This window comes from Dendropsophus ebraccatus, chromosome 15 (genome assembly GCF_027789765.1).
Source record: "Dendropsophus ebraccatus isolate aDenEbr1 chromosome 15, aDenEbr1.pat, whole genome shotgun sequence".
In the NCBI taxonomy this organism is placed as follows: Eukaryota; Metazoa; Chordata; class Amphibia; order Anura; family Hylidae; genus Dendropsophus; species Dendropsophus ebraccatus.
In genome coordinates, this window is record NC_091468.1 from 34,572,443 (window position 1) to 34,598,688 (window position 26,246).

The 26,246-nt window shown below is 44.0% G+C and overlaps 3 protein-coding genes across 6 annotated transcripts in view; 2 read left to right on the forward strand and 1 right to left on the reverse strand.

Moving 5' to 3' along the window:
- Positions 1-1,157, forward strand: part of GALM (galactose mutarotase) — a 35,096-nt gene extending 33,939 nt beyond the window's left edge. The window contains exon 8 of the mRNA XM_069955037.1: positions 756-1,157. Within this exon, the coding sequence (XP_069811138.1) occupies positions 756-833 (78 nt within the window). The 3' untranslated portion in view covers positions 834-1,157. The remainder of the gene's footprint in view (positions 1-755) is intronic.
- Positions 1,158-8,508: 7,351 nt separating this feature from the next.
- Positions 8,509-15,936, reverse strand: SRSF7 (serine and arginine rich splicing factor 7). The gene is made up of 8 exons (XM_069954983.1): positions 15,795-15,936; positions 14,275-14,455; positions 12,690-12,866; positions 11,351-11,425; positions 10,803-10,904; positions 10,666-10,713; positions 9,363-9,395; positions 8,509-8,739 (listed from the first exon to the last, which is right to left on the reverse strand). Exons 1-8 carry the CDS (start codon positions 15,820-15,822, stop codon positions 8,685-8,687), a joined length of 699 nt encoding a protein of 232 aa, XP_069811084.1. The 5' UTR covers positions 15,823-15,936; the 3' UTR covers positions 8,509-8,684.
- GEMIN6 (gem nuclear organelle associated protein 6) lies at positions 15,399-25,278 on the forward strand. Of its 4 annotated transcripts, none has more exons than XM_069954985.1 (4): positions 15,399-15,922; positions 16,507-16,557; positions 21,836-21,977; positions 24,880-25,278. In XM_069954985.1, the coding sequence occupies exons 2-4, from the start codon at positions 16,533-16,535 to the stop codon at positions 25,253-25,255; spliced, it is 543 nt and encodes a 180-aa protein (XP_069811086.1). In that variant the 5' UTR covers positions 15,399-15,922; positions 16,507-16,532; the 3' UTR covers positions 25,256-25,278. The 4 variants fall into 4 exon arrangements, with proteins under 4 accessions (XP_069811086.1, XP_069811088.1, XP_069811085.1 ...); XM_069954987.1 differs by lacking the exon at positions 15,399-15,922 and adding an exon at positions 16,034-16,158; XM_069954984.1 differs by lacking the exon at positions 15,399-15,922 and adding an exon at positions 16,035-16,151.
- Positions 25,279-26,246: the final 968 nt, after the last annotated feature.

A 26,246-nucleotide genomic window follows, 5' to 3' on the forward strand; every position in this document is an offset into this window, starting at 1 on the left:
CTAAAAACATTTTCCTCCTGAACCCTATTTAGTCCTTCATAGATACAGATTAAAATCCTAAAGGGAACCTGTCACCCCAGGCATCCCCCTGGACCCACCCCACCCCTGGACATACCCCTTTCAGCGTGTACCACTACCAATCCTGCCATGGAGATCTGGCCACGGCTCGTCTGCACGCTTAATATGCAAATACTGCAAGTGGAGATAAGTCCAATGGCCATAGGAAATCTCTGCTTCACTCAGTCTCTGAAGTGACAGACCGCTCAGCCAATCAGCGCTGTCTTGTCTTGGTCCGTGAATGGTTGGGCGGCCTGTCACTTCAGAGACAGACTCAAAAGCGCCTCTGGCAGCTGTGTGCAGAAACAAAAAGCACATTGGGGAGCATGAACAACTATGTGTTATGTTTATTAATTTACATGTAAGGCAAGGGCTGCAGGGACATTGCTAATGATATATATACAGCCCTTGCTGCACAATTATCGAGCAATCTAATAGGCTCAGCAATCAAGCGCCGATCTAGCAGATCATCAGGTTGTGTAATACGGCCCTAACACGTATTACTCGTATTGTAGAGGCAGCTGTCTGACTCCTGGTAGGTTCTATTGACTACAATAGGGTTTGTGCACAGAACTTGCTGGGGGTCATATGGTTGCCTTGGCAGCCCAGTAATGCATCTTAACATAATGAATCTAAAGATTGGGTAGGTAAACCGTAGTAACAATGTAAATGCATGTTTTTTTTTGTTTTTTTTACAGCCACAGTTCCCAAAAGCTCTTCTACATCCAGGAGAGGAGTACGACCACACCACCTGGTTCATTTTCTCTGTGCAATAACAGCACCTTTTTTACCATACACAGAGGTAATCTATCCTTCTGTAGCTGCTGGACTGTTATGGTGACCAGTCGTCCTGAGTTTTCTGGGTCTATGATCAGGATCTTACACTGTACACCCAAACAAGACCCGTCTCAATACTGAAATCATTCCAAAAATTCCCATGACCTAATTCTAAATTCTTTTTTGTTAACTCATCTACCTGAACTGTTGATTTTCTTGAGAGTCTGGGGAATATATCATTAACATGATAAAGAAGCATCTATTATTTAGTATACCTCTCCGTGCATTACTAATAAAACAATAAATAATCAGTTTTCGGATAATGGAACAAAAATGTATATGTTGCAGTGAAATTATAGAATCAGGGATTAAATCCCGGGAAATGATGAAATGACCGTTCCATCATTTCTCTAGAGAATTGATCAAATCACTGACCCCTTTCAGGGAAATGATGGAATAACCTGTATCATTTCCCCCTGCGACATAGAATTTGCTTACCGTATTGCCTCTCTGCTCCCCCCCCAGCCTGTCCGCTCTGCCCCCCATCCGCCTCCTTTCTGCTCCCCGTTCCGCTCATTTCCCCTCCTGTTCCGCTCCCCGTCCACCTGCCGGTAGGTGTGCAGATCTGCTCCCTGTCCGCCCCGCAATATGCCTCCTGCTCCTCCCGCCTGTCAACTCTGCTTCCCGTCCTCCCCAACGCCGTATGCCTGCCGGGAGGAGTGCCACTCTGCTCCCTGGCCACCCTATGCCTGCCGGGAGGTGTGCTGCCATATGCCTGCCGGGGAAGTGTGCCGCTCTGCTCCCCCGTCCACCTTAGCGCCTCCCAGTTTTCGCTAAATGTTCTTAATAAAGATGTTTATCGACATATATTTAGACCAAACAGTAACCCTCTAATTCTGCTTTGTATAATGAGTTCAGATATGTTATGCCCAAAATAACCTAAAGTTGCTTCTTCAGTCTTATCTTACCTATATGGGTACAAACCACCAGCATACAGTAAGCTTTACTATAGAGAACAGTGTTCATTTTATTTTGGGGTATTTTATATATACTGCATTCTCTATTCAGTAGAAGCTGCAGTGATTCCTTGTTGGGAAGCAGGAGTTGTACCTGTTCTGATATGCCACTCGTTCATGTATATTAATGTATCTGGGATCTGTCTCACACTGATCTTGAATACAGCAGTAATCCCTTTGAGTGAGAGCATAGATACCGCAGTATTTTCATTCAGTATGCATACAATGCCACAAGTAAATGGCTTATCTGTTCTCCCACTGCTCTTTCTGTCTACCATATACACAATGTATTATTTTTCTTTTACATACACTAACTAATCTGTAAGTAAGGTATAGCCATAAAGAAAGGTGTGGGATGTCACAGCAAACACCTAGATCTGTTACTATGTGCTAAGGATAGTAAAACATTTGGTATTAAAGACCATAACTATCTGGCTGACTGAGTGGAATCCATGCCTGTCATGCTTTACAGTAAATTAGGCCAAAGTTTCTTTTTATTGAAGTAAACAGAAACCTAATGTAACACACTACAGGGTCTCGCCTACAGCTCTGCATACTGGTTGCACATCCATGATTAAATGCTCTGGTGCCATCTACTGCCAGTCCAAAGCATAAGCTACTGAATGTGTGCCCACCTGGGATGTATTAGCCAATTTGAGTCAATCTGCAGAGGAAATTACATTCATTAAAAAAAAAAATCTGAATGCTATATTATACAGATGAGTATTATTCCATTATAGTTTTGGTGACACCTTGATGTGCCACTGAGTTGAAGATCAGGTAAAGAAAGAGACCTAAGAAACAAGCTTTGCCAGACAGAAAGAAGCCTCAGTGATCAAACCTAGCAGACATTTGACAGGGTCAACCGTTTACGGTTCACAACCATTCACACAATACACATGAATGGGCAGGGGAGAGGGGAAGAGTAGGCAGGGGGTCATGGCAAACATTTACAGAGAATAGATTCACCAGCAAAATGCATAGATTCAAGTCTCAGAAAAACTATTTTAAACAGTACTAAGAGAAAGATATTGTATAGTTCTCAGATATTGTTAAAGTGACTGTACCACCAGGCCCAGGCTGAAGCACTGGAAGCGGGCCGACCCACCCCCAGTGGGAAGAAACTCCACCCCTCCATGATGTGACTGTTAGAATCAATGGAACCCTATCATGGAGGGGCGGGGGTTTCCTCCCACTAAGGATGGGTCGGCCCGCCTCCACTGCTTCAGCCTGGGCCTGGTGGTACAGTCACTTTAAGGGTACAAACCCACACACCGTATACGCAGCTTATTTACTGCTGCGATACGCAGCAAATACGCAACAAATACGCAGCAGATTAGATCTAACTGAACACAGCATCAAATCTGCGTTTTTGTTGCGTATCTGCTGTGTATACGGTGTGTGGGTTTGTACCCTAAAGGTGCAAAATCTGGATGCCTACATTGTGGTTTTCCTGCCTCATAGAGGCAAAGCTGAACAGCAACAAGTGAAACAAATTCAGGCAGTGTGGTGTGGTGTGTGAACAGTAGCCAGGCGGTGAGCTGTGCTTCAACAGGGTCAGAAAACAGCTTTCATTTTACCCCTAAATAGGCCATATGGAATGGCTCTTCCTCTAACCCCCTCCCCCCCACACAGTGACTTTGTATGCAATATACTAACTTCTATTTACCCCCTCTTTTTTCTAATCCTGGACAACACCTTTAAAGGGGAACTCCGGATAAGAAAACCTTGTTTTTTATTAAAAGTTAAATATGTGTCTATATAATGTATTACCGTATCTGTACGGTTCTGCCACACTGGTAGCTGATAGAAATCCAGGAGGGGAAGACTAATGGCCTCTGTGCAAATCCAAATTGTCTCCTGCTGCTTCTGCTATCCCCCCTTAGGAGACAAATATTCCATGCCTCTGTCTCACATTGTGTGTTTGCTGAGATCAGGCTGATGCAGACAGGGGACAGGGCGTGATGTCCCAGGAGGCTTGGCTGGTTCCCCTAATCCCCTGAGTTACATAGTTAATACGGTTGAAAAAAGACACATGTCCATCAAGTTCAACCAAGGAGGGGATGGATACAGGGAAGGGGTGATAGGTTCTATACATATGCATTTATATTATTTTGGTCTAAGAACTTGTCTAGGGCGGTTTTGAAGCCCTCTACTGTTGTTGCTGTGACCAGATCCTGTGGTAGACTGCTCCACAGATTCACAGTTCTCATGGTAAAGAAGGCTTGTTGCCTCTGGAGATTGAACCTTTTTTTCTCGAGGCGGAGGCAGTGCCCCCTTGTCCTTTGAGGGGGTTTTACCTGGAACATCTTTTCCCCATATTTCTTGTAGGGGCCATTTATATATTTAAATAAATTAATCATATCTCCCCTTAAACGTCTTTTCTCCAGACTAAACAAATGTAATTCTTTTAATCTCTCCTCATAACTAAGATGCTCCATTCCCCTTATTAGATTAGTTCCCGTCTTTGTACCCTCTCCAGCTCTAGAACATCCTTTTTATGAATCGGGTTCCAAAACTGGACGGCATACTCCAGATGAGGGCGCACCAAAGCTTTATAAAGCGGTAATATTATATCCCTGTCCCGTGAGTCCATGCCTGTTTTAATGCATGACAATATCCTGCTGGCCTTAGAAGCAGCTGACTGACATTGTGTGCTGTTCTGTAGTCTATTATCTACAAGTACACCCAGATCCTTCTCCATCAGCGACTCTCTCAGAGTAACTCCCCCCAGGACATATGATGCATGTGGGTTATTAGTACCCAGGTGCATAACTTTACATTTATCCACATTGAACCTCATTTGCCAAGTGGACGCCCAAACACTCAGTGTGTCTAAGTCATCCTGTAACATCTGCACATCCTCCATAGACTGTACTGTACTACAAAGCTTGGTGTCATCTGCAAAGATAGAAACATTGCTGTTAATTCCATTCTCAATATCATTAATAAACAAGTTAAACAGAAGAGGGCCCAGTACTGACCCTTGGGGTACACCACTTATTACCGGGGACCATTGGGAGTAGGAATCATTGACCACCACTCTCTGGGTACGATTATTAAGCCAGTTTTCAATCCAGTTACACATAAATTTTTCAAACCGATAGACTTTAACTTACCCATCAGACGTCCATGAGGAACTGTGTCAAACCATTTTGCAAAATCCAGGTACACGATATCCACAGCCGCGCCGCCATCCAGGCTTCTACTTACCTCTTCATAGAAACATATTAGGTTGGTTTGACAGCTTCTGTCCTTAGTAAAACCATGCTGGTTATCACCTATAATACTATTAGCAACTACATATTCCTAGATGTAGTCCCTTATAAGCCCCTCAAATAGTTTCCCCACAATGGACGTTAAGCTTACAGGTCTATAGTTACCTGGGGAAGTTCGAGAGCCCTTTTTGAAGATCCGCACTACATTTGCCTTACGCCAGTCCCTCGGCACAATACCAGTGAGCAAAGAATCAAGAATATTTCATACAAGGGTAGAGAAATTACAGAACTGAGTTCCCTAAGAACTCTGGGGTGTAATCCATCAGGCCCTGGAGCTTTGGTAACATTGAGTTTATTTAATTTATCTTGGACCAGATCTATAGTAAACCAGTTCAGTACATTACATGAGTTATCAGCACTGGCCCCACCCACCACAGCTCCATCCTCTTCTCAGAACTGAAGAACCCATTAAGTAACTCAGCTTTCTCCTGATCCCCAGTTATTAATTCCCCGTCGCCATTATTTAGGGGTCCTACATGCTCTGACCTTGTTTTTTTTGCATTAATATATTTGAAGAATTTTTTGGGGTTACTTTTGCTATCTATAGCTACCTGCCTTTCATTGTGAATTCTTGCTGCTTTTATTACATTTTTACAGGTTTTGTTGACTTCTTTGTAATGTTTAAATGCTACAGCTGACCCCTCTGATTTATATTTTTTGAATGCCCTTTTTTCTCATTTATAGCCCTTCTAACCTCGGTTGTAAGCCATGTGGGATTGGATTTTAACAGTTTATATTTGTTACCCATAGGAATATATTTGGCAGTACAGTTATTTAATGTGGATTTGAAGATTTCCCATTTATTAGCTGTATTAGTATGTGACAGCAGCCGCTCCCAGTCTATGCCCTGAAATTCAGCCCTTAATCCAGGAAAATTGGCACTTTTAAAATTAAGAGTTTTTGCCAACAGGTTTTTCTTTTCTACACTTTAAGCTAAAAGTCACTATATTGTGGTCACTATTACCCAGGTGTTCACCTGTGACATCCCCAACCAGCTCAGCGTTGTTAGAAATAACCAGATCCAACAAGGCATCACTTCTAGTTGGCTCCTCCACAAAATGGCCAAGAAAATTATCCTGCAGGAGGTTAAGAAATTCCCTCCCCTTTGTTGTTTTAGCTGAACCGTGACCCCAATCTATATCTGGGTAGTTGAGGTCCCCCATTACCACTACTGTCCCCTTCCGGGCAGCCCGCTCTATTTGTCTATTCAACTGACCATCTATCCCCCTCAGTAATGTTGGGGGGTCTATAGATTACACCAAGAATAATTTTTTCACTCTTTACCTCCTTCTGTAGTTGTACCCATAATGCTTCCACATCATCACAGTCATCGCCCACTATTACATCTTTTACACTCACTTTAATATCACTTCTGACATACTCTCTGAATGGCCAGAAGCAGGTGTTGCACTGATTTCTTTAATTGTGCAGACATGTGCAGTGAAATTAGGGCTGTGTTCACACATGTTGGGAGTGTCATTGCAGTACTGCAGCGTATTCACAAAAATGATGCAGTAACAAGTAAATGATGCTAAACGGCAGAGAGGATCAGAGCCTTATTGTGGGGCTAAACTTCAAAGATAACAAATGCTTGATCATATGTGCGTGGAAATGAAAAGAAATTCAAAAAGTTCTTTACTTTATTCCAATATCAGCGTTACAGGTAGAGAACACAGCCTGCTGTGTGGTGTTACAGGTAGAGAATACAGTGTGCTGTGTGGGTCCACATTGAAATCATAAATTACTGAAAATTCAGTAACACAATAAAATTGCAATGTGTGAACACAGCCTGGATGTTCTGCAACAGCTTTGGGTGGGGAATATGCACGGGGGGGGTGGGGGGGGGGGGGGGGAAACTGTGGTGAACAGAGGGAAAGCATTGCATTCCTGTAGTACTGTGTACAACTGTGTACTGTGTACCAGGAAGTGCAGAAAACAGAACAACCCCCCTCCCACCCAAAACTGGTAGTTCAAAACTGGGATAGTTAAGTAATGCTTTATGCTTCTGCAAAAGTTTCACTTTACCTCTACCTGGAGTTCCCCTTTAAAAGGAGAACTCAGGTGAAAAGTAAAAATCCAGGATGGACAGGGGCTAAGAAAATCTACTTAAAAAAAATTGAATGTCTGTCTGTCCTCTAAACACCTAAACCGTTTGACCCCAATTTTGGCCCACAGATACACTGGGTGCCCGGGAAGGTTAAAGCAAAGGTCCCGTCCTTGCCAGATGTACAGGAGACATGAATGTACAGATTCAAAGAATCACAGATATGACAGCAAGGTCAGGTGGGCGCTCACAAGAGGGATGGGGAAAAAAAACAGATCCATAGAAATAATGGTAGAATGTCCTGGAGATCGGATTTTACCTCACAAAAATGTTGATTTATTTCCACACCCCCTATAACACACACACACAGTGCACAACTGTCGGGGTATATAGGGCTCCTGGTGATTTTCCTGTCAACAGAATGCAGGCGATGGGATATCCAAGTCTAATGACAGTCACTAAGTATCACCATCCCACCGCCAGCTGTTTCTGTGCATCACTGGGTCTGGGCTGTGAGATTCCACCGCTGTGGCTGTTATGTATGTACCATACAGGTAATGTGTTATACACAGTGTATAAGTCCTGGCACCTCCAACCTACCTCAAAAATAAGCCCTCGCCTTTTCTGAATATCTTGTTTTACGATAGCAATAGGGCTGAGGTCATAAATTCACTGTACCTTGTATGGGATTTTCAGCAGATTTCTGCTCTGCAAGCTAAATCTAATTTTCTGCCTTCAGAAAGGGCACTGTCACCTTCAGTTTTTTGTAAGGACTGCACATATTGCAAATGGTCGTTTAAATTTTGGTTTAAAATCCTGTTTTACTTAGAAGACCTTATGTAACCAGATGCTTGCATTTAATACAGTACATGTCATCTGGCCAGAACACAAATAAGCAACCAATGATATTGAAAAAAAAAGAGCTTTATTTAGAACATCACATATGCTGAAGTCCTAAAGTCTGAAGGAAAGCCTTATTAAAGATAGCTTAAAAAAAAAAAAAAAAAAGTTTTATACAAGCTGATCACGTCAGAATAGACGTGCAACACAATTATAACAGCGCCACAATAAGAAAATGTAGAATGAAACATGTTGGGGCAGAAAAGTATAAGTTACTCTGAATGACCCATACTGCATTTTAAAAGCTGCAACATAGGCTAGTCAAGTCTGCTAAGACCACCATGTTCATTTTATACTTAAGAGCGCCTAGGTAGCCAGGAGCAGGTGGCGTTTATTACACAGGTTTTAAAATGGACTCATGCACCCCTTTATGTATCCCTGCACTTTTTGGCTTGGAAATTCTAGTCATGAAAGTTCACAGTCATTGAACAATTACTTTTAAATTTCAAGATACAAAAGTTTTACTTCCAGATGACAGGATATAACATACATTGTACGCTAGCCTACCAAAGTGACTGTTAAAACACAGAAGGTGGAAAAAAAAAAATTAACAGAAAAAGTTGTCTGTGACAGATGACCACCACAGCAAGTGTGTAAAAAACAAACAGGTGTTTAGCCATTCCTTTCTGGACTGATGCTCCTTCGTGGGCTTCGGGATGGTGATCGACTGCAATAAAAGAACCAAACCAGTATGTTAGTACTTCAATTAAGACTTCAGAGTCAGAGTCCTGTCTACATATCAAGTCTAAGGGTACTATTTCACGGGCCGAGGAGGGCCCGATCAACGATGTAAACGAGCGCCGATCTGCTAGATCGCCGCTCGTTTACTGGGCCTATTTCACGGCGCGATGATCGTTGAGCAAGGGCTGCAGGGACATAGTTACCTGTGTCCTTGCAGCATGTTACCTGTCAGGTCTTCTGCGCCGATCAGTCTTCCTCCCCGGATCCCGCGCGCTCTGGCTTCAGAATGACCTGTCAGCTGACAGGCCACTCAGCCAATCACAGGCCGCGGGGGTCCCAGCCTGTGATTGGCTGAGCGCTCCGTCAGCAGACATGCCATTCTGAAGCCAGAGGGGGCGGGACCTGGGGAGGAAGACAGAGCAGAGCAGAAGACCTGACGGGTAATGTATGCTGCTGCTGCCGCCTTTGGCTGATAAAAAAAAAAAAAAAAAAAATCAGTCAGACATCTTTTGGTGTAATAGGGCCTCAAGTAAAATGAACTTTTCTGAACCCACTAATGCAGCCCTCAGGTACAGACATCTAGATTTGAAAACAAAAGGTTGTATATACCTTCTCTTGGGAGAAGCGGATCTTGACTTTGATCTGGAAAGATAAAATATAGTGTTAGAAATGTACTTAGAGATTAGTGGGGTTATAGCATTAAGCAACTGCAAGTGTTGAATTGTCAAGTAAGCAATTTCTGCAGCTCTAAGGGCTGTATTACATGGTCCAATATTGAGGAGAGAGCGCTGACCTCATTTCAGCTTGCAGCGAGCAGTTATCACACAGCGAGCAGGGGGCTGCCTGGACAATCTTTAGATTGCTGGGGTGGCCCATAGGAGAGCAGCGGTCTGCTGAGACCGCTATAGTGATCAGTATTGTAGAACATGCTGAAAGACAACGATCAGCCAACATTCTGCATGAGCTATTAAATCAAGTTTTCTGTTTACATACTTTCAAAAACTTGAAAAATGAAAAGATTTGCACATGTACAAAAGCCACATTCACATAGCAATATTAGTACAAGTTCAGTGTCATACACATGTAATAAGGAAGCATTTTTTGCATCTGTATTATGATTCCAGTTTGAATTCAATCCAGTGGTTAAAGCAACTCTGTACACAATCTGACTCCCCCAAACCACTTGTACCTTCGGATAGCTGCTTTTAAGCCAAGATCTGTCCTGGGGTCTGTTCCACAGGTGTTGCAGTTATTGTCCTAAACAACCAACTGTTAAACTGGCAGCCCTGTGTCAAACTGGTGTGGTCTAGTGTGTGGATTAGATTTGCACAGCCCCTCCTCCCCACCCTCTTCATCATTATGAATGCCCCCAGACAGCATTTCTCCTAATCACCTGTCTGAACACTGCACATGGGCTGGATAGTTAAGGCACCTGTGCAGTTATCAGTGACGAATAGGTGAAATGATGTCTGGGGCATTCCTAATGATGAAGAGGGCAGGGAGGAGGAACGGAGAGGCGGTGCAGTCCTAGTGTACAGACACTCTAGGCAACGCCAATTTGACACAGGGCTGGAAGTTTAAAAGTTTAGGACAATAACTGCATCACCTGCCAAATGCAGCCCAGGACAGACGTTGGATTAAAAGCAGCTATCCAAAAGGTACAAGCGGTTTTGGGGGTCAGATTGTGGGTACAGAGTCACTTTAAGCCTTGCATCAGTGTTATGTAAACCTGGCTTAAGGGTGCAGTTTTGGCACCAGAATGCACCCCAACAGTGTATGTTACCATGCAATGCACAGATCATGTATGTTGGCATAGGTTGTAACCACGATTCAGACGCTGAAAAAGGTTTCATTTAAATGTGAACATTAGAACTAATCAATTTCTAAACAAGTTACAAAAACCAAGTCTTACCTGCTTCTGGGATGTGACACAGACCTGGACCTTGAACGAGACCTAGATCTAAAGATAGTTTCGAGTTATTCAACTTGTATCAAGTAATGAAGACACTATAGTTTCCACATCAACTAGTTTCTAGGATCTTCAATTACCTTGATCTTTTAACCGAAGGAGATCGGGATCTGCGTGGAGTACCAGATCTTGACCTACGAGGGGAGCCAGATCTAGACCTACGAGGAGATCCAGACCTTGACCTAAGGAATAGAATTTTGAAGAAAATGTTTAAAGGCAGTTGCCACAAACTAAAAAACATGACTGACTTGTCTACTTTGATACTGCGTAAAAACAAACAAAAAAAAAAACAACAAAAAAAAAAAAAAAAAAAAAACACACAACCCAAACACAGGAACATGTAAAAACAGAAAGGTCATGAGATTTTCATAGCATATTCATTAAAGGGATGCCATCAGTGAAAAAATTACATGTGTTTGATATGATGCAATGAAATTCTCAGACACCCATGTGTTCAACAGCCTTAAAGAGAAGTGCAGAACAATTCTATTGCAGAGGTTAGACTGATCTAATGCGTATTGCCAGCTGTAACCTTACATCGCTGGCTTACATACTAGCTCAGACTACTTCATATTCTGTTGTTGGGGGGCCAGCTAGGAAGTTGTAATGAGGGGCAACTAAAACTAACCTCCTTCCACGGCTTCTGCTTCTAGAACGAGAATATCGCCTTCCCCGGGATCTTGAGTGAGAACGGGACCTGGATCTGAATATTGAAAATAAAGTTAATTTATATTTTGACACAGTCATGTAGTCTACAGTCAGACAGTTATGAATGTCTGATATCAGGAAACCTATTTGCCTTGAATAGAGCTACCTAGGAGAAACTGGTTAAAAATAAAAAGGCATTTCACTTTACAATAAAGTTAACTAAAAATATAAAATAAAAAACAAGACTAGAATTTGTAGTAAATAAACCTTGCAAGTCTGCAGGTCGACCCTCTTTGGCCCAAGGTCTAGAAGATCTAGACGGTCTAGAAGGATCTACCAGCCGATCACTTCATCTACTGTAGGTCTTCAATCTAACGACGATCATACTGACAGCCATATGAGCCAGATGAGGCTTGATTGACGCATGAAGGTTTTTCTAGGTGGGAATGTGGTCAATCTGTAGTTCTTTTCTAAACCGGAGGGGAGCCCCAATTGTATGCCAATATTACTCTGATACGGCGATCACAGTAGATCTTAGATTTCAAGGCCTCTACAGAATCTTAAAGGATGATCTAGTTGTAGAAGGCTTGAGGGGATCTGGCCTCTTATGCTGATCACCTCAAGGTCTAGCAGAATCATAAGGTCGGATTTGCAAGGCGCCTCAGCATGAAATCTTAAGGCTCGTGACATTCTGAATCAAGTCGACTGACTCAAACGAAGAAACCTGTAAGGTTTTGACCAGGTTGATTATTAATATATTTGAACATTTCAAAATTATACAAGCCATAAAGCACAGAAAAGCAGCAGTCCATTCTTACATCAATGAGATGCAGCCTATTGTAACTTAGGCTATAAATAAACTCCTCTTCACTGGCTTCCCACTGTGTTTTATACTGCCTATACTCTACAAGTGCATGCAAACACTACCATGTAATCCAAACATGTCAAACGTGTAGCCTTAGGGCAAGAGAAGGTAACAAGTCTGTCCATTAAAATGTTTATAGTTGCAGACGTCATCCCCCATATTAGTTGAGACCTCTTATATTCTCAGAATAAAAAGGTGGTATTTACAGCTATCAATTTCACATATTGGACTGCACAGGGCGTTTCTGCATCAATTTTTTTTTACCAACACTACTGCCCAGAGACTGGTTTGACACATCTGTGTGTGACAAACACAATTCTATACAAACCCCCCCCCCCCCCCCTATCACACTGGGTCCCATATAATATATGAATTCTGCCTACTGCTGCCTCAGGACTGCAAGCTTTTTGTATCACTGAACATCTGGTTACACTCATCACAAAACACAACATACCTGCTTCTCCTTCGTCTGCTGTATCTTAGACAGTCATAAGCATAGTGACCCTTTTCACCACACTCATAACATCTATCACTTGGGTCAAAAGGACGACGCGCTGGGGGTCTATCATATCGAGATCGTCGTGGCATGCCTGTGGATAGTTCTACTCTAACTCTTGAGCCGCAAATAACCCTGCAAAAAAAATAAAAATGGCTTAAAAACACATCAGCTAACATGGCAGATTTACAGAAAACAGTTTAACATTCGTAAAACCACACTAACAGAAGGCTCTCCTGTAACAGTCCATTATGACATGCAATGGCTAGAGGGAATTGCAAAAACACATGACAAGGGCAGTGCTTACGAGTTACCTTCATTTAGGCCCCATTCACACGTCCGTGTCAGTTTTTACTGTCAGGAAATCCTGATCAGGAGACCTCAAAAGTCATCAGGAAAGTATCAGGATTTCCTGACAGTAATCCGTTTTTACCATCAGGAAAAACCTTCAGGATTTCCTGATGAGTAAAAAAAAAAAAAAAGTGTTTCCAACAGGGGCATGATGAGAGTTGTACTTCTGCAACCTGGATGGCCACAGGCTGCAGAAGTACAACTCCCATCATGGCCTGTTAGCAGGACATGGTGGGAGTTTTAGTATTGGGGGGGACAGGGCTGTGTATCTCACCTGTCGGCGGCGGAAGAACAGCGGCGGCAGCTGGTGGGAGTCCCGGGCGGGCGGGTGCAAGCTGCTGCGGACACGGAGAGGGAGGGGGGTGGAACAGAGGTCGGGGTGGCGGCGGGGTGATGCGGCGCGGTCATCGGCGGGATGATGCAATGCGGCGGGGTGATGCGATGCGGCGGGGTCATCGGCGGGATGATGCGATGCGGCGGCGGGGTCAGCGGGCGGCGGCGTGATGCGATACGGCGCGGGGTCATCGGGCGGCGGGATGAAGCAATGCGGCGCTACCGGGCGGCGGCAGCTGATGTCCGGGTGCAGGGATCCCTTGGGTGGTGGCGGCGCGGCGTTCGGGCAGCGGGGGTGCCGGCGGGCTGTCAATCATCCGGAATCACGGGCACTTTCCTGATGTACATCAGGAAAGTGCCCGTGATTCCGGCGCCCCCATAGCCTTCTATGGGGGCGTCCGGGACGGAATTCCGGACAAAAATAGGACATGTCCTATTTTTTCCGGATATATTTTCCGGAACGGACACCCTTCCGGAAAAATCCGGAAGGGTGTCCGTGACCAATTAAAGTCTATGGGTCCGGAAATCCGTCCGGATTTCCTGATAGGAAATCCGGATGGTTTTTCCGGACGTGTGAAGGGGGCCTTACAGAAGCATTTGTCAACCACTGAATTAAAAGCTTTGAATCGGTCAGGGTCTAAGTGTTAAGACCCCCACTAATGTCTAGATCTAGCAGGAGAACTGCACTTCACCCCTGACTTAGGCACTCTATGTGACTGACTGAAGTAGATGGGCTCCATAGAGTCATAATGAGTAGCTTATTACACGCACTAACAGTTAAGTGGGAGGGAAAGTCAGTTTTAGCACAACCCAAAGATTACACTTTTTACAATAAATAGGAAAGTCTGAAGGTACATACTTTCCGTCTAAGCCTCGCACGGCATCTTCAGCATCCCGCGTGTCTTCAAACTCTACAAAAGCAAACCCAGGCGGGTTGCGGGCAATCCAGACTGTACGTAAAGGACCGTAGTAACTAAAAGCACGCTCCAACTCTCCTTTGCCAGCCCCGGTTCCTAGATTACCAACATAGACTTTGGCTTCTGAAAAAGGAAAAGTGAAAGTTAATACAGAAAGTTTGTCACCTCCACTGAATATAATGAATTGACCACCGGCCCATTTAGTTTCTTAAAAAGGTCAACTCCAAGTAATTTGATTGCCCAGAGAAATCAGAAAGATGAATATGACCCGTCATAGCCCAGACTTTCCAGAAGAATCTCAACTTAGCAGACTTAATAAATTGACCACCAATTCATTGAAATTGGGGAAATCTACTGCAGATTCCCTTAACTTTGATACAAAAACTATACACGCTGCCTTAAAGGGGGATTTTCACAAAAAAAAGTTTTCTAGCATACAACAAAAATGTAGTTGATCACATCATTCTGCATATTAAAATTAATGGGGTAAAAAAAATAATTATTATAATATATATACACACACTGTATGTCCTGCAGGAAGTGGTGTACTCTATCCAGTCTGACACAGCTCTCTGCTGCCACCTCTGTCCATGTCAGGAATTGTCCACAGCAGTAGCAATTCCCCATAGAAGACACCTTCTATGGTGGCAGCAGAGCACACTGTGTCAGACTGGAAAGAATACATCACTTCCTGCGGTACATACAGCAGCTGATAAATACTGGAGACAGTTTACTAATCTGTATAACTTTCTGACACCGCCTGATTTAAAGGGCATTTCCTTACCCCTGGAGTTGCCCTTAAAACATAATGACACCCATTACCAGCTTCTATACACACGCCGTTACAGAACCATAACTAGGTTCCCTAGCCCAAATTAGAGGGTTAACAGACCGTAATAAAGCTGGTGGGGCCTAGTACATGCAGGACGCCGACCACCGCGGAGATCGCGATTTCCTATAACAGCCAATCACAGTTCAGCTTTTACATTACCACAGCTCATTAAGACATTAAAGCCGAGCTGCGATTGGCTGTTTTCTTGTATTCGGAGAGACACCCCTAGGCCCCTGCCCCGCAGCACGGCCCGGCCGCCATGACACACAGCGCTGCTCCAGGTGTCGTTGTTTCCGTTGGGCAGCACAGGCCCGGCACCAGTCACACCCACCACACGGCTCCACAATACTCACGGCGGAGACTCAGACAGCACACCCCGTTGCCCGCTTATCCATACACCGCGCACACGCAGAGCTACACAACGCTACACGCCATTCACTAACGGAAGAAGAAACCCAGCGCCCGCCATTACCAGATCACTCCGCGAGACACAAAGCGCAGGACACGTGACCGCTGGCGCGCACTGCAAAATGGCGACCGCGGGCCGAGCGCGCCACCTGCAGCGGGAAAAACTCCCGCCCCGCAGGGAAACAGCGCGACAAACACGTAGAGCCACCACCGCACACTTACCTCCGCTATACCGGCCGTAACGCGCCATGTCGCCCCTGCACAGGTTACCTCACCTCTCGGTTACTGGAGCACTGCCGCGCGCCTCTAGCTCTTTATGTGGACACCAACGCTCGCCAATATCGTCAAAGGTAACTATTGGTTGCCGGCCAGTGACGTCACGTACAGCCCCACCTCTTCGAGGGGAGGAGCCTCTTTTGTGTGGGTTCCTGGTAACTGTAGGGAAGGGGCGGGGTCGTAGCGTAGTGACGGCTCGTTTATATTACATAACATGAAGTCAGTGGGGGCGTGGTCTCAACGTGAGGCGGGATGTGACGTCACTTAGAGGGCTGCAGAGTGGAGTAGCCGCTGGAGGACGCTGTGAGTAGTAAGCATGGCTGCAGTGTCCTGTGTATGAATGTGTGCCCTTATTTCAGGGACAGGGAACCTTTGGCCTTTTAGCTGTTGCAAAACTACAATTCCCATCATGCCTGGACAGCCGAAGCTTGTAGTTTTGCATCAGCTGGATTGCGGAAGGTTCCCCATCCCTGTCTTATATAATGTGGCACATCCGTGATCAGACCACATACAACCCAATATGTGGCCAAATCCTCCATATTTCTTTCTATGCTCTGAGGCCGTTCACCAAGTAACACTTTATTGGAGTTTTATCTCTCTATTTCCATGTACTGTGGATTTTAATGTCAACCTATGTAACTTTTTTCCTTTCTTTTAGATTGTAACCAGTGATCACACAGTGTAATGGACGCTGTTGTAGTTACACAAGGTAAAGTCCGCAGCATTCACATACTAGGATAACTAAAATAACATCGGTTAGTATCTCTATTATTAAAGGGGTAGTGCGGTCTAAGTAGGGCTGGGCGGTATACCGCAAAAATACCGATACCGTCACTGGCGTCGGTTAACCGACCTCAACTTAGCCAGGACGGTATCTGCGGTATTTTTGCTTTTCTATCTCCCTGTTAGAGTGCCCCCTCACTGCGCCCATCCTGTGAGAGCGCCCCCCGCACACACGCACGCCGCTTGGCATTAGCGCTGTACATTATGTGCAGGGGCGCTAATATCAGAGCGGGAGGTGGTGGAGGAGCAGCAGTGTAAGAAGGCCCCGCCCCCCGCAAGTCCCGTCCAAGCGCCCGCCCTCCTTACCCGTCCGGTCCCGTCTGAGGCTCCTCACCTGTCCGATACCACCCCACCCCCAGCGGTCCAGTCCCGTCCGATGCCCCCCACTGGTCCCGTCCTGTCCGAGGCCCCCCACCTCTCCCCTCCGAGGCTCCTCCCCCACACACCCGGCCGGCGAACACTGCCCATGTTTTCCTGTGTGTGCAGGGACGCCGGCGTGTCAGAGCTGGAGGAGCAGCATTTGGGGGCGGCTGTCCTGTACTTCCCTAAGTAACAGTACAGGAGTGTAGCATAGGAGGAATGAATGGGCTGCAGCAGGCAGGATAAGTTATAGGAGACATCCTGCTGCAGCCCATTCATTCCTCCTATGCTACAGCCCTGTACTGTTACTAAGGGAACTACATTTCCCTGTATAGTAATACACCCCTATCCGCCGCCTTGTATAGTCATACACCCCTGCCTGCCCCCCCCTGTATAGTCATACACCCCTGTCCCCCCCCCTGTATAGTCATACACCCCTGTCCCCCCTCTGTATAGTCATACACCCCTGTCCCCCCCCCCCCCGCTGTATAGTCATACACCCCTGTCCCCCCCCCTGTATAGTCATACACCCCTGTCCCCCCCCTGTATAGTCATACACCCCTCTCCGCCCCCCCTGTATAGTCATACACCCCTGTCCCCCCCCCCTGTATAGTCATACACCCCTCTCCGCCCCCCCTGTATAGTCATACACCCCTGTCCGTCCCCCCTGTATAGTCATACACCCCTGTCCGTCCCCCCTGTATAGTCATACACCCCTGCCCGCCCACCCCGCCTGTATAGTCATACACCCCTGTCCGCCCACCCCGCCTGTATAGTCATACACCCCTATCCCCCCTGTATAGTCATACACCCCTACCCCCCCCCTGTATAGTCATACACCCCCATCCCCCCCCCCACTGTATAGTCATACACCCCTATCCCCCCTGTATAGTCATATACCCCTATCCCTCCTGTATAGTCATACACCCCCCCCCCCCCCGCCTGTATAGTCATACACCCCTGTCCACCCCCCCCCCCGTATAGTCATACACCCCTATCCGCCCCCTGTATAGTTATACACCCCTGTCCGCCACCCCTGTATAGTTATACACCCCTGTCCGCCACCCCTGTATAGTCATGCTCAGTGAGTTTTTTACTTTTTTGATATTGACAGTTTTTCATAGCAAGTGGGTGTGGTTTGCAAAAAGGGGCGTGTCATAATTATCGTTCAGTTATCGTTACCGCGGCTACATGTGCGATTAATCGCGATATTGATTTTGGCCCATATCGCCCAGCCCTAGGTCTAAGACATTTACTCACTAAGTAACACACATTACAAAGTTATACAACATTGTAATGTGTGTTATTTAAGTGAATGTCCCCCCGCCCCCCCTCCGGCCACGGACCCGGAAGTGTGATACAGTATACTTACGAAATCACTGTCATCCATCTTCAGGAGGCCAGCCTGACTGCTCCGGCCCACCCTCAAGATGACGTGATCGTCTCAAGATGGCGGCCGGGGTCGACCGTGATTCCGTAACTATAGTGTATCACACTTCTGGGTCCACGGCTGGGGCGGGGGAATATGGGGAAGGGGGTCATTTACTTAAATAACTTAAATAACACACATTACAATGTTGTATAACTTTGTAATGTGTGTTATTTAGGAAAAAATGTCTTAGACCGCACTACCCCTTTAAGGCTAAAAACATTAAAGTGCCTGCAGTAATGCAAAAAAAAAAAAGAAAAGCGTAAAATTCTCACATGATAAACGGGTTGTATTAAGATTTATAGTTGGATATTGCTTTCTGCAAGGCCTAGTTCACATGTAACATGAAATCTAAGCAAAGAAGTGGAATGGTCCCTGTCACTTTAAAAAGCACTTTGACATGTGCTTGTGTTAATGTTAAACGTTTTGATCAGTTAGGGCCCTTGCCCTTGGAAATTGTGCAGATGACTTGCCGCAGATTCTGTTGCTCGCCCCCCCCCCCCCCTCCCCCCCCCTCCCGCTTGAAGTTCTGCCGGTCCTAGGCTCCATTCTATGGTCAGGCAGATTCCATCACCCGCCCAAAGAATTGACAAGTCAGTTCTTTTGGGTAGACGGTGGAATCCGCCTAAGCCTAGAATGAAACCTATGGAAAGGCCAGATGTTCAAGCGTGAGTGACGGAATCCACAGCAAGTTATCCGCGCAGTTTCCATAGTGTACAATGGCCCTTAGTGTCTAATGTGTTCCGCAATTGGCTAAGTGCCGTCTCTCTCTTGTTTCAGAAGACAGCCTCCTTTCTAAGGGCCCTATTCCACCGGACGATTATCGTTCGCATAATCATTAACGATCTCAAACGACCGCTATTGCGAAAGACCTGAAAACTTTCACTCATTTCCATGGAACGATAATCGTTACTTATGATCGTATTTGCGATAGTTTTTTCTTCACTATTCCTTCGCTATTGCGTTCGTATCTACTGCGAACGACCGAACAACGTCTTATTCAATGTGAACGATTTGCGAACTTTTTGCGAATGAGCAATGATAAAAATAGGTCTAGGTCTTATAAAGCGATCAATGATTTCTCGTTCGGTTGTTAATCATTAACTGCATTTCAACCGAACGAGTAGCATTTAGATTCAAACGATTTAACGATAATCTGAACGATAATCGTCTGGTGGAATAGGGCCCTAAGTCTATGGAGCATGTCTCCTGCAGTGAGCTGGTGAAGCACTCAGCCATGCGCTTCTCCCCGCTTTAGCTAATGATCAGTGGGGGACTGAACACCCAGACCTTGAAAGATCAAAACTCTCTAGGTCAGAAGTTTTGTGTCACTGTTCATATAAAAAAACTTTTGGCATGTCAAAAGTTTGCGTCGGTCTGAGTGTTGAGGCTCCGAACGATCGTGAAAACAGATTGGGAAAAGTCCATGCTCAGCACTGTCCCCTCCTGGCTCTGTGTCACGTGATGAGTTGGACTCATAATAAAAGCCTAGGAGACAGACTTTTTTACTAACACAGAGTGGGGAGCAGACAGCTCATTCTCACAATCGGTCAGGGTCTGAACCCTCAGACCTGGATCGATAAGTTTTTTATCTTGTCAGTGGCACTTTCCATCTGACTATGGAAACCAAAGGCACTTGGTGGACCTCATTGGCTTTTAGGCTATGTTACCACTACATGATAATGACTGCCGTCTTTTCAGACAGCCATCATTTTTGTGCCAAAAGATGGCTGCCTATTGGCAATGATAGCCGCAACTAATGATCATTATTAGCCATCTTTCGGTGCTAAAATGACAGCTGTCCAGAAAGACGGCAGTCATTTTCATGTAGTTGTAACATAGCCTTAATGTGGTCCATTGGGGTTGACGTCATGGTGCCCTTAAAAACATAGGACAGCAATGCAAATTGTTCTCTATCAATTGTGGTCGAATCTGCAGAAGCTCCTTTAATGCAGATGTAAACAGCGCTCTTATACGTTCTAATTATGAGGGCCAGATCTTCCCGTCTAGTTTGCTGAAATTTTTGGAGTAAGCTTTGAACCTCCAGTGCAGATGTGAACACTGCCTAGTACAGATACTTTACACAGAGAGGGATTTATCTGACAGATTATTGAAGCCAAAGCCAGGAATTATAGAGAACCGGTCATAAAGGAAAGAATAAAGCCCCTATTACATGGGGCAATTAGAGGGAGCAAACAAGCACCTGACCTGTCAGATCAACGCTCGTTTACTCCTCGTTCCCTGCTCGCTGCCTGCGCTACTACATGCACCAGCAGAGAGCGGGTAAGAGCCGGGGGGCGCAAGGAACTGCCCGGGTGATTGCTAGATCGTCTTGGCAGCCCATAGAAGATAGCCGCGGTCTGCTGCCACCGCTTCTGTTCCATGGAGTGACGGCAACAGATCGCTGCTATCCTGATTGTTGATTTTTCAACATGTTCGAAGACAACAATCAGCCGACATCACGCATGTCGGCTGATTGCTGTCTTCCATTACACGAGACGATTATCGGCTGTAACGGCGAATATCTCCCGAATACGGCCGATAATCGCTTCGTGTAACGGCCTTAAGATTTCTCCTATTTTCAAATCCATTCCTGGCTTTGGCTTCAATAATCTGTCAGATAAACCTGTCTGTGTAAAAGGATTGCATTGAATAAATCCTGCTGAAAGGAGACAACTGCTTATTACCTGAACTGGTTACAATGGTATTTCACCCCTAAATGAAACTGGGACTAGGCGGTGCAGTTTTTGATTAAAAAATACAAATTGATTTATACAGGCAATGGCTGCTCATTCATATCAGATAGTAGTTCATCCATGTATATGTATGCTCATGTGAGTGAGTATGCTTTCTATTAGGCTGGGTTCACACTGCGTTTTTTTTAACAGACAAAAAAAATAGTGTCAGCAACGTTTTTGTGTGCGACAAAAAATGGATCCGTTTTGATCCGTTTTTTTAAAATGGAAGTCAATGGAAAAACGGATCAAAATGGATGCACACAAATGCATCCGTTTTTTGCAATCCGTTTTTCATCCGTTTTTTTCAAAAAACGGATTGCAAAAACGCAGTGTGAACCCAGCCTTAAAAGAGAGGTCTATATAAGCCACTGGCAGACGTTTTTGTCTTCTGCAGACACCTCTGGCATCGGTTTATTTCTTGTCTAAACAAATGAATATATAAATAACATCCGCCATGGGGGAGGTTCGGAACACCCCTATTAAATGTTTATTAAAGACCCAGTGAATACTTGCTGACTATAAACTGGTTTACCAAAGCTAGTAAGATTATAAAAAGCCCAAATGGATGTGCATGTAAGCATAGCTGTATAATCTATAGGTGCATATTACATATATCATATATTAGTATTAATACTAAATAATAACTAGAATTGTATTCACCCCCATTTCATGTATAGAGGAACAGAAACCCAACCCCAGCTGGACAGAGAGAAGCCCAGTAGAGTGGGAAGATTACGTGAACAAAGAGGTGACGGTTATAGCCGATGAGAAGAATGAGTACCGAGGATGGGTGGTCACTATCGACCCAGTGTCTGCAAGGTAAATGTCATTTCCATGTGAACAGCCGGTGATGGCTGAAGACAAACAAGTGCATAAAGGAGTTGTTGACCGTGAAACATCTAGTGTGTCTAGTAAAGACCTAAATATTCATGCATGTTTCTCCACCCTATGCACCAGTGTTTTAGGTTATACATGGGCGTGAGTAGTTATTCTGGGGCGCTTGTTGTTCCTTTTCACTTGACACCTAAAGTGCAGAGACGATCAGGTTTTGTTATGTAAATGCCTGTTCTTTTGTACAGGAAGAACACATTACTAAGTCTACTGAGGGTGCTAAACAACAACAGAGCTAGCCTTATCACTGAAGACTATAGGCTCCTTAACGCCCTGCTTAGCGTTCACTTGTTAGGAAAACAATCTAGTTCTGAGAGAAAGGTGGTGAAATGATCTGGACATTAGAAGTGAGGTAGAAAATATTTCTCAGCTCCTAGTAACTAAACTACGTTCACACGTTCAGTAGATCTTTAGGTTTGTATATTATGACCAAAATCGTTGTCCACGACCTGCAAAAACAATTGTCTGCAGTGTGTCCATAATCCGTATTTTCTGCGGATCTGCAAAAAATGAGGAGGTGTAAGGGTCCGTTTACACACACAGATTATCTGACAGATTTTTGCAGCCAAAACCAGAAATGGATTTTGAAAAAAAGAGAAATCTCAGCCTTTCCTTTATGACCTGTTCCCTGTTTATAGTCAATTCCTGGCTTTGGCTGCAAAAAACTGTCAGATAATCTGTGTGTGTAAACGGACCCTTAAGCTACGGACATTTTAAATAGTCCAGTCCATTGAGTGACACTGTCCACTGGACTCCTTAACGCAGATTGATCAGGGATTTCAATCAACAAGTTACAAGTTATTCACAATCTTTTCCCACAAAGATATATATCAATCTGCTCAGCTCTTCCTTCTCTATAACATGATATTGATAGATTAAATAGCATTGTCTTGATGACAGGGTCCCTTTAAATGCATTGCGTTATCAGCCACACATTCCCCGTTTAGACAAGGAGATGTGTGGCCCATAACAATAATTTATGCAGCCACAGAAAATATTTAATCAACCGAAGGGTGCTGATCTCTGCACATCTCCCCATGTTTTAGGGGATGTTCGGCCGACAGCTGATTAATGCTCTGACCGCACAATTATTGAGCCATGTAAAGTGGCAATCTTCGAGATCCGTACCCATTCACAGTGCCGCTTGGGCCATCTAATACAGCCTTTAGGGTGCTTTCGGATTTTTTTTTTGTTGTAAATATGCTCTAGTTTATTGGCAGTCTTTTTTTTTTTTCTTCAAAACAATTACTGGGAGAAATATTCTAATGTCCAGATGATTTCCTTACCTTTCTTTCAGAACCATTGATTGCTAAACAGGGCATTTAGAGCCTATAGCCTACAGACACAGCTAGCTCTGTTGTTGCAGAATTTAGCATTCTCAGTAGACTTTGTAATGTGTACAAAAGAACAGGAATTTACATTAATAAAACAAAAAAAAAATCTGATGAACTTTGCACTAAAGGTGTCAGGTGAAAAGGAAAAGCTTGGGTTGTGTAAGGGCCCTGTTACACGGAAAGATTATAATGCAAAAAATTGTTACATCTTTCGAATTTAAGCAATAATCTTTCCGTATATATTCAGGAAATGATGAAACCACTAACGGAAGTTCTTTTGTATGTCGTTGATCACATATTCTGATCTGATTACAAAATCATTGGTAATCATTTGCAAATCTTTACGTGTATGTACACATCGTTCGTTCGTAATTATGAACGTTCGTAGACTAGTGTGCAAACGTAATTGCAATTGTACCTAGTGACTGCTGTATTATATTGAAAGATTTCAGGTAGTTTCCAAAAGTGTTTGTTTGCAATCTCCTATTGAAGGAAAATTGCATTGTCTAATAAGACCCTAATACGGTCTAGATTGGCACTCGAAGGCAGAGCCTATTACTTGGTTATTTTATGACATGTCAGTTAGCAAATGAGCAAGTTTTCAATTTGACCCTATTACACAGAGTGATATCTGCCTGATTGGGTACATATTCGGCCTGTGTAATAGGGTCTTAAAGCAATAGTGTCAGCAGCTCCCTTATATACGGTTCTTCACACTGTCCACAAGCTTAGATACTGCACATTTAATACATACTTGTTTAAATCTTGTCTGTGTCTTCTTTCTGCTCTAAAATTGCTTATTTAATCGGTGGACAGTGTCACCTAGGGGGGCTTCATGGCAGATGAGCCCCCTCTCCCCAGTGGGGAGATAGGACTCAAGTGCCCTAAAGTCCCACCTAGGTGATGCGGTCCAATGATGAAATGAAGCAAGAATACAGGGGGTGACAGATTTGCTTTAATGGGATCACACCAGAATGCTGTGTTCCATTGTTCCTGATAAGTAACAAAACAAAATGGCATCCAGCGGACAAACAACGCTGTGCTATTTAGCCCAGTATTTTGGATTAGCCTTCAACACTTTGTTTTTCTGTTGATTTCACTGTTTCTGTACATAGTCAACCACACTTTTATGGGTTTCAGCCCTTATATGTTAAACGGAATACAAAACACAGTCCGAGCCCAGCCTTAAAGATATGTTCTCAAGATGCAAATTTGCTGCCAGTTTTATTTACTGCTCAGTTGTAGAAATGCTGCGGTGCCCCCCCATGCTACATGGACATACAGAGATTGACTATAGACCACATCCACCTTTATGTGTACTACCCTACTTATAACAGATGGCTGGACCCTCTGCCTTTATCACAAGCATGTTTTCTGATTATAAGCTCTCGTGAGCCAGGCCCTCACGTCTCTTGTTTAAATTTAATCCCGTAATGTATAATGATTGTCTGAGATTTTATTTATATATAAATAATTAATTTGATTATTTTTTTTAGTGTTGTCCTTGTTAACTTTGAAGACAATCAGAAGACATCTGTCCGTGTAGTGATGGGGCATGCTGTGCAGAAAGTGGAGGTACTGAAAGAAGCGGATGAGGTCACTAAACAGAAACTTATAACTATCTTTAACCTCCAAGAAATCAGCAGCACCTATAACAAGGAGGATCTAGAGACCAAAAAGCTCAGTCTGAAAAGCTGGCTACAGCAGAACAACATTCCAGTGACTGAACAGGGGGAGTCTATGAGGACATTATGTGTTGCTGGTGTATTAACCATTGATCCTCCATATGGCCACGAAAATTGCAACAGCAGTAATGAAATTATATTGTCTCGCGTACAAGGACTCATACAAGGTTATATAACAAGTCAATAAAAAATAAATAAAAAAAAAAACATCTTGGCTGCATTGTCTGTTCCAATAGTTTTTTACTTTATTTTTAGAAAGACTTCTTGTCCTAAATAGTACTCGACAAAGGGTATAAAGGGTAAAGAAGGTTTACATTTACATCCATCTTTATTGTTCAAATGCATTGACGATGAAAAATGTGGCAACTTTAAACCATTGAGGCCTTATTGCCATGTTCTGTGCACAATGTGCTAAGGAACTGATTCTGGAGTTCCCAACATCAGCATTCATCATGATGCCAGGAGCTCCGAAACTGTTAGTCTTTGGGCTACTGTACTGACTCTGTGTCAGTACAGTGGAGCTAAGATTTAAACAGTTTGAAGATCTAAACTCAGTTCCGTAGCACATAGTCTATATATTTACGGGATGTGAGAAAGTATGTTTCTCTGCTATTCCACACAGCTAACTAACATAGCGACAAAACTAAGGGGGAGATTTACTAACAAATCTAAAAACACGATTTTTTCAAAGATGTTTTGGCATAATTTCCAATCTAATGTGTTTAGTCAAATTTATGTAAATTGTCTAATAGCATAGCAAATGTGTCTTAAAAATAATGGTCTTTTAATTATTCTAATAAATTCACCTGGTTCAGAGCAGACGTAGCGATGCGCGACTTTTTAAAAAATTGCGCAGTTAATTTAGCTAAAAAAGAATTCTGGCGCACTTTCAAAATAATTAAACAACAAAAAAATCTAATTCAAAAAGTCGCATATAATTTGGATAGTCTTGTCTAAAAAAAGCTTCAAAAATTCATATTAGATTTATTTTGAGCGCAAACTAGATATATTAGGCTAAAAACAGGCGCAATTAGTTTGATAAATGTCCCCCTAAGTGTGTGTTTACACAGACAGATTTATATCACAGATTTTTATAGCCAAAGCCAGGAATGGATTTGAAAAGAGGATAGATCCCTGTCTTTCCTTTATGACCTGTTCCCTGTTTATAGTCTGTTCCT